The sequence below is a fragment of the Nuphar pumila genome, chromosome 3 (genome assembly GCF_984573655.1).
Source record: "Nuphar pumila chromosome 3, dmNupPumi1.hap1.1, whole genome shotgun sequence".
In the NCBI taxonomy this organism is placed as follows: Eukaryota; Viridiplantae; Streptophyta; class Magnoliopsida; order Nymphaeales; family Nymphaeaceae; genus Nuphar; species Nuphar pumila.
The window spans coordinates 83215372-83232232 of NC_143251.1; the positions used below are offsets into that span (position 1 = coordinate 83215372).

The 16861-nt window shown below is 34.4% G+C and overlaps 1 protein-coding gene across 1 annotated transcript in view; it reads left to right on the forward strand.

The window, feature by feature from the left end:
* The window catches only part of LOC149843098 (putative V-type proton ATPase subunit d), a 38085-nt gene extending 27603 nt beyond the window's left edge, over positions 1–10482 (forward strand). The window contains exons 2-10 of the mRNA XM_089999598.1: positions 5797–5917; positions 6722–6829; positions 6943–7045; positions 8114–8194; positions 8283–8368; positions 8628–8687; positions 8774–8822; positions 9110–9244; positions 10089–10482. Coding sequence (XP_089855724.1) covers positions 5797–5917; positions 6722–6829; positions 6943–7045; positions 8114–8194; positions 8283–8368; positions 8628–8687; positions 8774–8822; positions 9110–9244; positions 10089–10220 — 875 coding nt within the window. The 3' untranslated portion in view covers positions 10221–10482. The remainder of the gene's footprint in view (positions 1–5796; positions 5918–6721; positions 6830–6942; positions 7046–8113; positions 8195–8282; positions 8369–8627; positions 8688–8773; positions 8823–9109; positions 9245–10088) is intronic.
* Positions 10483–16861: the final 6379 nt, after the last annotated feature.

The window sequence follows — 16861 nt, forward strand, 5'->3', positions numbered from 1 at the left end:
TATATATATATATAGAGAGAGAGAGAGAGAGAGAGAGAGAGAGAGAGAGAGAGATGAGTTAACACACACATCTATATGTGTAAAGTTGTGTGCTTGTATCCTGATTTTTTAGAATTGTTGTTCTGTACTAAGCTTATCCACATTGTTCCATCTGTATCCATGTGACATGGCCTGCAGTTGAGAGTGTCAAGAATACAGTCAGGAACTGTGAAGTAAGAATGTGTTGAGGGGATTGTTGACTGACTCTGGTTGAGACTCATCAAGCAGTGTGGTCTGGCCCACATTTGGATACTCCATCAACAAGTTGGTTGTCATTATGGCTGGCTCCTTTATTGCCTACTGTTGGTTTATTCTTTGTAGTGATTGTAATGAAGTACGCCGAAATACAAAGAATGCTTAAAGCATTCACAATGTCCTACTATGGGACAATAGAACAAGCCTTTAAAAGGCGACACATAAAAATAACAAGAAGTTTATTAGAGAGGAGCTCTAAGGCTTAAAGAATACAAGAGGACTCAAAAGGAGCACCATTGGGGGCTCCCCATAGAGTCGTTGGGAGCCCCCAACAGCTCTATATGGGGCCCCTTTTGTGTGAAATAAAAAAATAAAAAATAAAAAGGAAAATACAAAAATAAAATAAAATAAGCTAACCTAAATAATAAATAGTTGTTTCTAAAACAACTATGTAAAAAGACAAAAATACCCCTATTAGGTTTATATATATATATATATATATATATATATATATATATATATATATATATATTTTAACACCCCCCTTCAAACTTTACGTAGAGATGACCGAAAGTTTGCTAAGGAGAAAAATGAAACGGGGAGCAGGAAGAGCTTTAGTGAAAAAGTCCGCCAACTAATATTCTGATGTGACATATGGTAGGCCAACTGTTTCTCTTAGATATTCATCACAAACATAGTGGCAGTCCATCTTTATATGTTTGCTGCACTCATGGAATGTGTGATTGCTGGCGATATAAATTGCATTTTTGTTGTCGCAACATAGCTTCGAAGAAGCAGGGATGTCAACACCTATATCTTTGAGAAGACTTCGAATCCAAACAAGTTCCATTGTAGTAGTTGCCATAGCTCTGTATTCAGCTTCAGTAGAAGACAACGAGACTTTCTGTTACTTCTTGCATCTCCATGCAATTAAGGAATCTCCTAAAAAAAATACAAAAATCAATAGTTGAGATTCTATCGTTAGGGTTACCTTCCCAATCAACATCAGTATAAACAAGTAAATTTAATGAGGAGGATGAGGATATAAATAACCCTTTAGTGATGGTGTTTTTAATGTATCTGATGATCCGTAGCACGACACTCATGTGCACAGTTGTAGGAGCATGCTGAAACTGGCTAGCCGAGTGAACACGCGCAATATCTGGTCTGATAATGAACAGATAAGTGAGAGAACCAATAAGTTGTCTGTAGGGTGTGAGATCTTGTAGAAGAACCCATCCTCCAGTCTTAATTTTGCATTGATCATTTCAGGAGTCTCCACCTTGTCATCTGAAATTCCAGATTTAGTACATATATCTGCAACAAGCTTCATTTGTGAAAGTATATATTATTGAGGAAAATATGCAATTTTAATTTCTAGGAAGTATTTTAGGAATCCTAAATCAGACATATCAAAGCTATCTTTTAACATGTTTTTAATATTACCAATACCAACTTGATCATTTCCTGTAATAATCATATCATCAACATAAAGTAAAAGAACAACAATACTAGTTCCTGCACTTTTCACAAAGAGAGCAGTGTCAGTATAGCATGAACGAAAACCCAGTTTAGTCATAACATCACTAATTCTATCATACCAAGCTTTGGGAGTTTGCTTAAGAACATATAATGCTTTTAAAAGTTTACGAGTTTGACCTTGTCCAATGTTAAACCCCGACGGAGGATCCATATCTATTTCTTCGTTTAATTTTCTATTAAGGAAAGCATTTTTCACGTCTAATTGATATATCAACCATTTTTTAGTTGATGTTATAGCTATTAAGGTTCTAACACTAGTCATTCTTGCTACAGGCTCAAAGGTTTTCTCATAATCAATACCATATTCTTGTGAATATCCTTTAGCAACTAATCTTGTTTTGTATCGTTCTAAAGATCCATCACTCTTAGTTTTAACTTTAAAGAGCCATTGACATCCAATAGGTCTTTTGTTTAGAGGAAGTTTAACTATTTCTCAAGTTGTTCTTTTTTAGAGCATCTAGTTCAATTTTCAAGGTTTTAATCTAATGAGGTATATTTTTTGCTTGATGATAATGTGCGGGCTCATGATATGAATGCAAAGTTACTAGACACGCTCTATAATTCGGTGTAAGCGATTCATATGACACAAACCTATTTTTTCATTATTTTGAGAATATTTTTCTAGAGCACTAATAGGTTTATCTTGTTCACGCCGGGTATAAACATGAGGATTTTTATCAATTGTGTCATCACTACTTTGTGATGTTTCAATATTAGATACTTCATGATGTGTATCATCTGTAACTTCAAAATGATTCGAAGAATCAACATGCATATCTTCCGTTGAGGAAAGATCATACAAAAACATATAGTCAATTTCTTCTTTATTATCAAGTTTTTCAAAACTATTTTCATCTTCTAAGAATGTCTTATCTTTTGAAACATAAAGTTTATTATTTTTGTAATCAAAGCATTTATATCATTTTTTATTTTCACCATATCTAAGGAAAACGCATTCAAACGCTTTTGGAGACAACTTATCTCTTTTATGCAAGATGACAAAGTACTTGCAACAAAAAATACGAAGGCGATTGAAATCAGGAGCAAATTTAAAAAGTTTTTCATAAGGAGAGATATTTTTCAAATTTGATGATGGCATACGATTTATTAAATATGTGGAAGTTAAAACGGCTTCGGCTAAAAAATTCTTAAGAATATTTTTGGAAACAAGTAATGTTCTAGCGGTTTCTATAATATGCTTATGTTTTATTTCTGCTAGTCTATTTTGTTGTGGAGTTCTAGGACATGATCTTTGATAACAAATTTCATTTTGCTTTAAGAAATCTTAAAAATCATTGGATAGGTTCTCCACCTGAATCAGATCTAAGAATGGATATGCTACTTTGAAATTGATTTTGAACTTTCATGTAAAATTCTTTAAAGAAAGAAAGAACTTCTGATTTAAGATTAAGGAAATAAATCCACACATATCTAGTAAAGTCATTAAGGGATGTTATGTTATATCAATAACCACCTTTAGATATAACCGAAGATGAACCCCAAATATCCGAGTGCACCAATTCAAAAGGTCTTGTTGAAATAAAAGTTTTAGTTGGAAATGAAATAGAATTCATTTTTCCAAAAATACAATCTTTACAATTTATATATTTTTCTTTACAAAATTTGTTTCCAAAAGGACAAAGATACATTTTAGAATAACTTGGATGTCTTTTATCTTGGCCATAAGTACAAAAAGAGTTTGTCGGAAGAGTCAAATGATCCATAGAGTAGAGGTCTCCTTTCCTATGGCCTTGCCCAATCTGCTTTTCGGACTGGAGATCCTGCACAAAGCAACCATTAGATGAGAAAGATACTTCATATCCATGGTCGGCAATTTGGGAAACCGAAAAGGGGTTTAAATTTAATTTTGGAACTACTCTTATTTTTGAAATAAAAAGATTTTGAGAAATTTTAGAATCTAGTGTTCCTATTCCTTTAATTTTTAGAAAAGTTTCATCGGCCGTAGAAACACAATAATTTTGAATTGATGCATACATCAGTTAAAGCATTTTCATGAGGAGTCATATGAAAAGATGCCCCAGAATCTAAGATTCAAGAATATGTACTGGGTGGCGATGTAGAGGCAATGGCGGCACCCGATGTTGAGGAGGTAGTTTTGAATATTTGTTGGAGAGCTATGGATATTTGTCCAAGAGTTTCTTTGAGATCTTCACTCTTGCCTTCATCTTCTTTTGTTGTTGATTCTTCGACGGAAGCAACCTTAGGCTTGAAAGTTTCACTTAATTTTGGGCAAGCAGACTTAATATGACCCGACTCATAGCAATGATGACAAACAATCATCTTTCTACCTCCATTATAGTTTTCTTGTTTTCCAAAGTTGGGTTGTTTGTATGTTTTAACATTATTGCCGAGCTTAGACACGACAAGCACTTCAGTTATACTTTTACTCATGCCAAGCTGAGTTTCTTCTTGAGTAATTTCGGCAATGACATCTTCTAAAGGAGGAAAAGTGGATCTATATAGAAGAGAAGACCTTGCTTGTTCAAATTCGGAACGAAGCCCGAATAGAAATTGAAACAAATTTTTTTGTTACATTTATTTTTGTCTAAGCTTTACATCTTCCATAGCCACCCATTTAGGCTATAAAAAACCAACTCATCCCATAGACGATTTAGAGTACTATAATAATCTTGAATGCTCAAATCTCCTTGCTTAGTAGTTCTTACTTTCTCTTGCAATAAGTATACCCTTGCAAGATCTTTTTGGATGTACATACCTTTCATAAAAAACCCAATCCTCATTGGCTCTACGAAATTTAGCAATATTTGCACATACCTTGAGCTCTACATTATTCATGAACCAAAATCTTTGCATGGTTGCTCTCTCAATCCTCCACCTTTCTTTGGTGCTCTTCAATGGCCTTAAGGCGAGCATCTCCCTCAAGAGCCTTCTCTTGACTTCCTTCTATCTTGGTGAGCTTTAATTGGGGTTCCGGAGTAGAACCCATTACATAACCCCAAAGTTTTTTTCTTTTGAGATTATTCTCCATTACGGATGCCCACATCACGTAGTTCTTTCCATTGAGTTTGAAGGATAAGTCGATCTTTAATTCCATTGTGAATGAGATATGAGTAGCAAGTAGAAGAGTGATGTCACAACTTTAGCTTCAAGATCCGTATAGATCTGATGCCATGTAACGAAGTATGCGGAAATACAAAGAATGCTTAAAGCATTCACAATGTCCTACAATGGACAAATACAAGAGAGAGATAAGAGAGAAGTCCGCTATAGGACAATACAACAAGCCTTTAAAAGGCAACGCATAAAAATAACAAAGAAGATTATTAGAGAGGAGCTCTAAGGCTTAAAGAATACAAGGGGGAGAGACCCTTATTTATACACAAGAGGAGGACTCAAAAGGAGCACCATTGGGGGCTCCCCATAGAGTTGTTGGGAACCCCCAACGGTTCTATGTGGGGCCCCTTTTGCATGAAATAAAAAACAAAAAATAAAAAGGAAAATACAAAAATAAAGTAAAATAAACTAACCTAAATAATAAATAGTTGTTTCTAAAACAACTATGTAAAAAGATAGAAATACCCCTATCGGGTATAATACATATATATATATATATACATACATATATATATATATATATATGTATGTATAAATACATGTATTTTAACAGTGATGTCCTACTTTATAGTAGTATAACCCCAGATAAGTTGAATCATGCCAATTTCTTTCCACAGGATATATATCGACACAATTGTCAGAGATTTTAACAGATATGCCTCCCAAAACAATGTTAGTGTATGCATGAAGTTAGAGTCAATACAGCTCCTGACTTGGTGGAGTCTGGTTTTGGACTTCATCATCTTTTTAATATGTACGATCAGAAAGGTTAAAAAATATGGGTCCTTGTTAAGTTTTCAAAAGCATATGTTTGACACAACCCTAAATTGTTTGCAGTGAAAGATTTTTCTGATGTGTTTATATGGTCATCTAGATAATGGTGATGGTTTCTTTTCTCAAAATGATGTTAATGGATTCTTGCAGAACCCTCCCCATTGCACACAACTACTGTTGTGGAGAAATGCACGCTGAAGCTGGTGGATGATTACAAACACATGTTATGCCAAGCCACACAGCCATTATCAACCTTCCTAGAGTATATCACGTATGTCCTGTCAAATTGCTGATTATATTGTATGGATCCAACTTAATGCATTTATGATCTTATGTCATGTGAGCCCTATGTTGAATCAATGCAAGTTGGGATAAGCTGCTTCCCAAGTTTCTCAGAACCTATGTAACAGGGATTCGGCTAGCAGGGTGCCGCACCCGCGTCGACGCGGGTGCGGGTGCGGCACCGGGTGCGGTCAACCCGACCCTAGGTGCGTTGACCGCACCCAGGGTCATTTCGGTTCATTTTTTTTGGATTTTTTTTTTAAATTTTTCCCTATGAAATGGGTGCGGGACCTGTGCCGGGGGAACCCCCGGACCCCCTTATATATATATATATATATATATATATATATATATATATATATATATATATATATATATATATATATATATATATATATATATATATATATATATATATATATATATATATATATTACATTTTTGCCCCTGCCGCACCCCCACACCCGGGTTTTTTGGAAGTGCCGAATCCCCGCACCCGCACCCGCACCCGCACCCACACCCACACCCATGTGACATAGCTCAGAACTCTGGCTGAATCACCAGGTTTGGTCAGGTTGTTCATGCAATATCGTCTTGCAGTTGGACTAGGTTGATCTGTGATATTGTTCTAAAGTGGGGCCATCTTGTCAAAATGCTTTTGATGGTTAATTGATAGCCAGTCTGCTTCTCATCTGAAAAAAAACTATATTAGAAATGTTTTTTTGTTTGTTTTGCAATTTATTGACATTTGTTAGAGTTAAGAGGAAGCAAACTTGTCTCTTAATCATTTCAGGTATGGTCACATGATTGACAATGTGGTCCTTATTGTGACGGGAACCTTGCATGAGAGAGATGTTCATGAATTGTTAGAAAAATGCCATCCTCTGGGCATGTTCGACAGGTACTAATTGTATTCTATAGAAATAAAGGACTACCAAAACTGGAACTGTTTGTTGCCTTCTCTTTTCTCCCTTATATTTAGAGTAATCTAAGAACAGTGTATATCTCTTCCAGTATTGCTAGCCTTGCGGTTGCTCAGAATATGCGGGACCTTTATAGATTGGTTCTTGTTGATACACCATTGGCTCCCTATTTTTCTGAATGCATCACTTCAGAGGTATCAATTGTGTCTCCTGGTACTTAAAAAATATGAATTTCTTTTGTGAGTAGATGCTTACACTATGCCACTTAATTATCTGCTTATGTCCACAGTTCTGCATGTTAGTTTCTCAGTAGATACTTAACAAAAGTCTGCTGTTCTTACATTTATTACTATGAAAAAGTAAAAATGATGCTTGCATTTTTTGAGGGAAAAAGGTAACTTTCATTAAGAAATGGCGATGAGCGAGCATCAGGAACCATTACAGTTGTGAAATTTTTAGGGAAATCTTCTAAACACACCTGCATTTTGGGTGATAATCAAACACACACACACACACAAGTTTCAATATTGTTAAAAACATGAATTTTTTCAGTTAATCATGAAAAATAGATAACTTGGGGTTTCTTTCCATCAAAGTTGCCATTAAATGTGTGTTGTAATTACTGAAAGTTAAGTCTATTCTTTAGGTGTGTTTTGAACATTTTTTCCAAAAAAAATTTATTGTTTTGAGGGTAAATCAGTAACTTTATCCTATTAACTCATCTTGGGTTAATGATAACCCTAGTTAAATTTCCGTAAGTGTGTTTCTGATTAACAGGACATAAATTTAGGTGTGTTTTTAACAGTAAAAAACTTGGGTGTGGTTTTTATTATTGCCAAATCTTTAGGTGTGTTTTTTAAAATTCCCAAAATTTTGAAAAGATATAGAGAACGGAATGATTAAAACAAAATAGCCTAAAGTATAGAATCAGCAGGAACGATGTGCGGTGAGAGCTCCTAATCTGCAGGTGCTAATCCGGCCATCTTTCCTCATTTCCCTTTTAGCGAAAACGGAGAGTTACTTTGATTAAAAGTTATGGTGAACCAAATGCAAGGTATTTTAACTCGCATTATCTCTTGGAGTCTGGGAGCTTTCCTTAAGGGGGTTCTTCAGGAATTTCCAATTGACCTTGTCATATGCTTTATAGAGGTCCATCTTCGAGCATAAGGCCGCTGGCTCTGCCACTAACAATGGAATCAACAATCTCATGAGCAAGTAAAATGCTCTCCCTTATGCTTTAAACCTTTTTGTTTATTTTGTAGGACTTGGATGATATGAACATTGAGATAATGAGAAATACACTTTACAAGGCTTACCTTGAGGATTTCTATAGGTTCTGTAAGGTCTCTCTCTCTCTCTCTCTCTCTCTCTCTCTCTCTCTCTCTCTCTCTCTCTCTCTGATTGCCAAGTAAAAAGAAATGTCATGAACAGAAATTAGGTGGAGCGACAGCTGAGATCATGTCTGACCTTTTAGCATTCGAGGCTGATAGAAGAGCAGTGAACATCACAATAAACAGGTAGTTAACTGCACATACTCATAAATAAAAATGAATCCTAGTAGACAGTACTATATATATTGTGTGTGTGTGTGTGGGTATTTTTATTTATAAAATTTGCAAACACCAACCTCTGTAAATGAAGCTATTAAATTCTTGTCTGCTTCACTTCATGTCCTCTGTTAGGTAATGCTAGTTTTGGCTTATTGCCTTTGCTAATGTGATTCGGAGTCTGCTAGCAGTTTTCATGACTTCTTTTATTCTACTTTTATCATTGCAGTATCGGCACTGAATTGACAAGAGATGACCGTCGTAAACTTTATTCCAATTTTGGTTTACTGTAAGATTCAGCTGGTGCTATTCTTGAGATTTTGTGTCACTTTGATTTGTTCCATAATCTAATTACGGTATTCTTGTGCTTGAAAGGTACCCTTATGGCCATGAAGAGCTTGCCGTCTGCGAGGATATTGACCAGGTAAAGATTCTGTAACTTTTCCTATGGAAGGCGTGGCTTTGAGCCATAGTGCCATGCTCTCTTGATTTAACTAGGTCCAGAAACAAAAACGCTGCATCTGTATCTAGATGGTCCAAACAACTTTACTGGATCCAACAGGAACCTTCCCCCCCCCCCCCCCCCCCCCCCCCCCCATACATTACACTATAGGAGGTGACCCTCATAGGGATTCACATTCTATTGGCTACACAATCTGGACCAAGATCCAACCACATTTCAATCTGTATCTGCTGTGGTGTTTGTTGCAGGTTCGTACTGTAATGGAGAAGTATCCACCGTATCAGTCCATCTTTTCTAAGATCTCATATGGGGAGAGCCAAATGCTTGATAAAGCCTTTTATGAGGAAGAGGTGAAGAGGCTCTGTTTGGCATTTGAACAACAGGTAAAGATTCTGCGTTGACTCAAGCACACTGACCATTCAACGTTGGCATTGAAATATATGAGTTTCAACCTCAGCCTAGGAATCAGTTCAAGGTGACAAGTCTATAGAACACTCGTCAATTCAACCAAATTCAGCTAGATGAACATAAACAGCCTGGTCATTCATTAGCATTGCTTCAAGATGTGATGTCAATCAGCATTGGGTAACTAGATGTTTTTACCTAAAATTTAACCAATTCCGCTACACACACCTTAACAGAAAGATATTCCGACTATTATCAGCTATCTACATTAGAAAAAATGAAGATCTAAACCTGACAGTTTGGTGATGAGATTGATTTGAGTCCGTGAGATATAGTTGCCTTGGTTATAAACTTAGGTTCCTGTTCCATGTTTATAAGTGCCATTCCGAATGCACTTTTTTGTTGTACTTGACCTGATTAATCCTGTTTTACTGTTGACTGAACCAAGATTATATGATGCAAGTCTTGGCTGTTTACAAAATGTAAGACCTAACGCAACTGGTTGGCTGAATCATCATGATTCTCCTGAATCAGTTTAGTCATGAGTGAGGATGTCTGAAATGTATTCAAAATGAAAACGCAACACAACTTGACTAGACTTGCTCTTTGACGTCAAGTTTTCTTTTTCTGTTTTCATCTTCTTGACTACATACATGCATACACACTTGCTACATAAATACATATCTGCACATGAATACATATGTGTATACGTATGTATAAAAGTGAGAGAACAAGAGATAGAGGGAGAACTCTTCTCCCAAGGTGAATAAATAAAGAAATAAATTAAACAGACAAGCCTTGATGTAATGTTTTATCTTGCAGTTCCATTATGGAGTTTTCTTTGCATACGTGAGGTTGAGGGAGCAAGAGATCAGGAACTTGATGTGGATTTCCGAGTGTGTCGCACAGAACCAGAAATCCAGAGTTCATGACAGTGTTGTCTTCATATTCTAGGTGGAATGTAAATCTAGGAAGTCATGTTTTCATACGTTGTCAGAAGTTGCACAGCAACACCTCTGCTTACTGAGATTTAGAGCTGTAAATTAATTTTCTTACCCTGAATAAGATAATTTCCCACTGAGAGTGATACTGTTTAGCTGTTCCCCAGGTATATGATATAATTGTTATTTGAAAGCACGAGCATGTGTGTGTGCATGCACTGGCGCTGTTTAGCCTGTTTAGCTATTCACCAGGTATGTGAAACAAGTGTTATTTCAAAGGGCAGCATGTATGTGCCTGCACTAACACCTCTCTCGCTCTCTCTGTCCAAACACATCCTTGTGAGAATTATTCAGGGAAGTGATTGAATCCCTTGAATCACTGTCATTTCAGTTTGATGTGCTGCACAATTCTCCAAACTTTGTGTTTTCACAATAAATACTTTGTACTGAGATGATTCTATATTGTGGCTCAATTTTCTGTTTGAATCATGGTAGTCTTGTATTATGAGCTCTGCGGTGAAGAACTAAAGGCAAACCTTTAGGTACAAGTCTAGCTGCTAGTGAGTTGATATCATGCATATGTATTGTATTTGCAGGTCTTTGCATGCACAAGATTGCTTGGTATATGGGAGGCTTTCAGGAAGGCTAATCGATACTATGATGAGTTGATTCAACCTTTCATTTCCTTGAAATACGCAAGGTTGGGCCTTTCTGACGTGATACCTGTTATCTCTCATCAATCAATCAATTCATCAATACTACTAAGGCTGAAAAATGGCGGCGTGATGACAGTTTTGTTATCTATAGTCTACTTGACGTGTGTCAACAACATACTAGATGGCCTAGATGGCGCTAGCAGAGTTTAAGGATAGGTGGTAGGAGGCAGGATTATCCAGTTTGGTGTGTGTGTGTGTGTGTGAGAGAGAGAGAGAGAGAGAGAGAGAGAGAGAGGTGATGCTGATCCAAGATTTTTTTTAAAATTCTACTTTTCCCTGGAGTCTCCTGTGTAGTCAATGGGTTGGATCTGTTACATCTATATTAGGTATATCGGCTTCTAACTGAATCCTATTTATGGGTAAAGGTGGAGAGCTTTGACTCGAATATTATTTGGGTTGACCACAACCCAACCCAAATAATTTTCTTAAACCCAAACTCTTCAGTAGGGTTTCAAGGCTTTGACTTGAAGATTATCTGGGTTGACCTGAACCGACCTACAATAAAGCATAACTTTTATAGATACCTGACCTGACCTGAGTATTTGGTAAGTATTTAAGCAGAATTTTTATACTGAAAATGATCGTACTGAATGACATTTGATTTTGATGCATTTTTCCAAAAACCCTACAATTTTTCAAAATTTGCTTGATGATCAATTTCATAGGTTCCTGACTTTTGAGAATTCCCTGATTTTTGTGCGTTACATCGCAACACTTGTCCGTTCTTGCTAAATCTCATTAAAAATAGAATTCACATGATATTTTTGTACATCAAATATTTTGCATAAATAGTACGAAAATCATGACACTTGTGAAAATCTCTTGCGAATTTCATTCAAAGTTTTGTGTTGGTGCTTGTGAAAGTTTGTTTGTCGATGCTGACTTCATTTTTTGCAGAACTCAGACTTTTGCATGCAAAATTTTGTTTTAGTGTGCGAATTTACATGTATATAGGCAATTATAATGCAAATTTCATCAAGAGTTTCATGTTGGTTATTGTGAAAGTCTACTTTTAATGCGAAATTCATAAAATGTTTGCAAAATTCACAGACTTTTGCATGTTGTCAACTTTAAGAGATATTTCATTTTAGCATGCAAAATTACCTATATATATATATATATATAGGAGATTAGAGTGTGAATTTTGTCAAGAGTTTTCACGTTGGTGGTTGTGAAAGTTTGTCTTTCAATGCAAAATTCATAAAAAAGTTTGCAGAATTCACAGACTTTTTTATGCTATAGCGATGTGAGTTTTTGTTTTAATGTGCAAATTTACATGTATATATAGGCATTTGTGTTCATTTTTTTTTGTTTGTACGTGGAAAGAGCAGTAACCCTTTTCCTTTTAGAATCCCAACTCTTTTTCTTGTACCCTTATGGTGATTCTTGTGAAAGTTTTTTCGTTTCATTCTGACGCTTATTGATTTTTTGTTAGTTTTTTGCTTCATTTTGACGATTATCATTTTTTTTAAACTTTTTTTTTCTATAGATATGAGCAATTAATAGATGTGATCGAGGTTGACTTTGCACAAGCATTGAATAGGGGTCATAAGGATTATTGGTTTTTTGAGTGGTTGTTGTTAACTGAATGATACATTGTGTGATTGGTGTAGACAGTTATGATGACTTCTAAAAGGGTATAAATATTTTACTATAGCACCGATCAACCTATTTGGAGATCTATATTGGTCTCTAAAAACAACTATAAGAAATTTATTGTAATATCTATTTTTTTTATTTTTTTAAATAAATAAAAAGAAAATTTTGGTATAGTTCATGTAAAAATTTTTGTTTTCTATTTAATGGCATTAAGAGTGGATGATATTTTAATTGCCATTTTTTTGCTAATTATGATGTAATTAGCAATTATTGGTTAATTGATAATTAATCACAACTTTTATTTAATTTTTTATTAAATAATTAATTTAATAAAGCATGTGTGTACTTATTGATTAGATGTAGTTACATTATTTATCATTTGGGTTTAACTAACATATATTTGATTATATAGAATTCAATTTAACACTTAAATTAAAAATTATATTAAATTGGATTAAAAAGTTTAAATGGAGACCGATTGGATTCATATGGACTTGGATCCAATGGGAATCAATGTAGGGTTGGTCCAAGTATAGAGACTCCTACCGGTTCTAGAAGTACTTTGAAAATAAAATAGGAGAAGAAATAAATTGGAGGTAAAGTAGCTCTTGCTCTTATTTGTGCTCATGGGACCTCCCATGAGGCCCAATGGTAAGCAAGGAAAAGATTTTTGTCCTACTTTCCTCTCTCCTAGGACAATGGAAAACAATGAGAGGATTTTTGTCCTACTCTCCTCCATCCTAAGCCAATGAGAGAGCACTAAAAATGTTTGTGTGACCATCTTGAAAGGCCACCTCCTTATGAGCTTATGAGAAGCTTAGTAGGCTGGTCACTCTTGGATTGGACACTCCAAGAGACCACCTCCATTTGGGCCATTGAAGAGGTTCCACTTGTGGGGGTGAGCACTACTCCCAAGCCCTCTTTTCTCCCTCCACCCTTTATTCCCTCTCACTCCACTATTAAAGAGTGAAGAGGGGTCTTCCTCTCCCTCTCATTTTTGTTTTCTTTGAGAGAGAGCTCTCAAGCTCTAATACTCCCTCTCCCATACCTCTTCTCTCTATCTTTCTTCTCTTACACACTTTCCCTTCACGTTTTTTAGGAAAACCTCCTCATGTGAATTGAAAGAACTTATGGTTTTAGCTTCCGCTTTAACGATTTTGGGAGTGTCCTCTAATTAAGCTCTTCCTAAATTTAGGAATTTGAGGAAAACTCTCAAATATTATGACTCATTCTCTTGCATTGAATGCATTTTTTATAAAATTCGGGTTATTGTTTATACCTAATCAAGGTAGGGATGTTACATTAAGCTCATAGGAATTGTAAAATGCTAAAAATACATTGATTTCTAAAATGTGTATATGTTGATTCTTGTATGAATGTGATTTATGCATGTGTTTTTATTATGTTTATAGTGATTTTTAGAATATGCATCTTTGATTATGTCTATATACATGTGTAGATTTTTTTATTATGACTACATGTGATTTTTTTTAACATGCATTTAGTTTTAAATATGTATATATATGCATTTTGAATATATATGTATAGGCATTTTGTTTTGATTATGCATTTAGTTATGAACATGTATGCACATGCATTTAGTTATGAACATGTATGTACATTCATTTAGTTTGAATATGTATGTACGAGTATTTAGTTATGATTATGCATTTAATTATGAACATGTATGTACATGCATTTAGTTATGAACATGTATGTACATGCATTTAGTTATAAACATGTATATACATGCATTTAGTTTGAATATGTATGTACATGTATTTTGTTTTGATTATGCATTTAATTATAAACATTTATGCACATGCATTTAGTTTGATTATGTATGTATACGCATTTAGTTTTGATTATGCATTTAGTTATGAACATGTATGTACATGCATTTAGTTTTAAATAGGTATATAAATGCATTTAGTATTGAAATCTGATTTCTATCCCAGGTTTAAAATTTGATTTTTGTCATAAGTTTGAAATCTGATTTCTATTTTTGGAAATCTGATTTCTATCTTAAGTTTGAAATTTGATTTCGGTCTTACGTTTGAAATATGATTTCTGTCCTAAGTTTGAAAATCTGATTTTTGTCCTAAGTTTGAAATTTGAGTTCTGTCCTAAGTTTGAAAATTTGAGTTCTGTCTTAAGTTTGAAATTAGATATTTGTTCTAAGTTTAAAAATATGATTTCTGTCATAAGTTTGAAAACTGATTTCTGTCCTAAGTTTGAAATTTTGATTTCTGTCCTAAGTTTAAAATCTGATTTTTGTCCTAAGTTTGAAAATCTAATTTTTGTCCTAAGTTTTAAATCTAAATTCTATCCTAAGCTTGAAAATCTGATTTCTGTCATAAGTTTGAAAATCTGGTTTCTTATATATAGTGAAATATGAATTTGTAAGTAATATGCTATGTATGAGAACTTAAAAAAATTGATCATGATTAGTGGTTGTGCTATGTAAGAGCACTTATGCAAAGATAATTATGAACCATAAAATCGGATTTATGATCATGCTTGTATTGAAGGTACATTTAAAGCATGATGTCAAATATGACTATGTCATTATGTTGGGCCTGTGATTAGATGTTATCATGACACGTTGAAATATCATATTTTAAATATATTTATACGCAACTTATGTCTCATAACGGAGCATGTGGTTCAAGGAAACCATTTTGGTGCCTTAAATGTTTATTTGATATGTGAGACATGAGAATTATTGTGGTATTGTTAGGCATGAATGAGCATGCATGTACACATAATTAATGTAAACCCTTTGGGGTGCAAGAGGCACACCCAGTTATGAAAATTCATGCACACATAATTTACTCTACATGTTTAAAGGCACTAGGGATTACTGAATTGGTAATAAGAAAGCTAAAATAATAATGTGAAAGTTACCCTGAAGGGTGCTTGGGCCATTTAGCCCTCATTTGCTAAAATTATAAGAGGCATATGTGATGAAATATAATACCCTGTTAATAATAGTAAACCCAATAACCCATTCAGTAGATGCTTACCTTGGAGAGGGTAAGTGGTACACTTTTTGATGGGCATTTGTATTGATTATCATGCTCTCGAGTGGCAATGGCTTGACGTCCTCAGTCATCAGAGTTAGAGGGTTGAATTCTACCAAATTGTTGTCTTAGGGAGATTGTTTCTCACGACTACTGCAGTAGTATAGGATATATCCTAAATTTGATGACCTCTGTAGGGATCTTTTCTAGGTTTCAGACCATCCGTATTGACCGTTATAATTAAGTTACACCCAAAAAATAAAATACATAGTATAATAAACACCCAACGTGCTCTCTTTTGTCTTGGGTTGTTTCATAAGTACCTATTGAAACTAGTAACTATATGACACAAAGACTTATACTTGATCACTTTACTTTATGATAAACATGAATGAAAAAATATCATAATAATTCAAACATTCAAAGCATGATCTTTTTCATTGTTATGATAATACCACATGTCATTGATTGACATGAAAGTTTCTTTGCAAACTAGATATTGAGACTATGGAGTTGGTATTATTCTTTTGAATATTGTGATAAATGCTTTATCCTTGTCATCTGTAATTTCTATCATTGATAAGTAATAAAAAGGATTACGATTTCAGTGATATGTGATTGAATAGATTATGGAGGTGACATATGGTTTGTACGAACAATAATTTTGATGTATATTTTAGTTTGATATGATTACTATATGATTTGTGTATACCTACCAGACTAGATGTAGTCTAACTCCTTCAATAATAAACATTTTAGATAATGAATGAGTTGATTGATGCTGCTGCGATGGTTGGATGGAGCGACGAGTCAAAGAACCACACTCTTTGCGATCCCTAGTTTCTTTTATTTGTGTTGGATGTTGAAACTATTTTAAGTTTGAGAATGTTAACTGAGATGTCTACCAACTTTTAATTCAATTATGGTTTAAAAAAAAACAGTTTAAATTCTGAGACAAAATGGTGTGTATGAGTTTTTGGAGCCTAGTCCAATAAAATTGTGATCTAATCCTTGTGGCGATGTGTTTACCTGTAATCTACCAAAGATTTACCAAGTTAGAACCATCAAATGTTTTTCGTTGTGTTATTGATTTGATTAATGGAATCATTGATAAAAAAAAATGATACGAAATTTTCAAGTTAGAATTTTTGGGGCGTTACATTTATGGTATCAGAGCAGGTTAGAGTTGTGATTCATGACCTATCCGACATCTGCATCACGATATATCTATTTTCTTGTGATGTTTTGTCAATTAAATGATTCAAAAATTATTTGTGAAAACTTAGTAAAAAATATAGAACCAAGATAAGACTCTA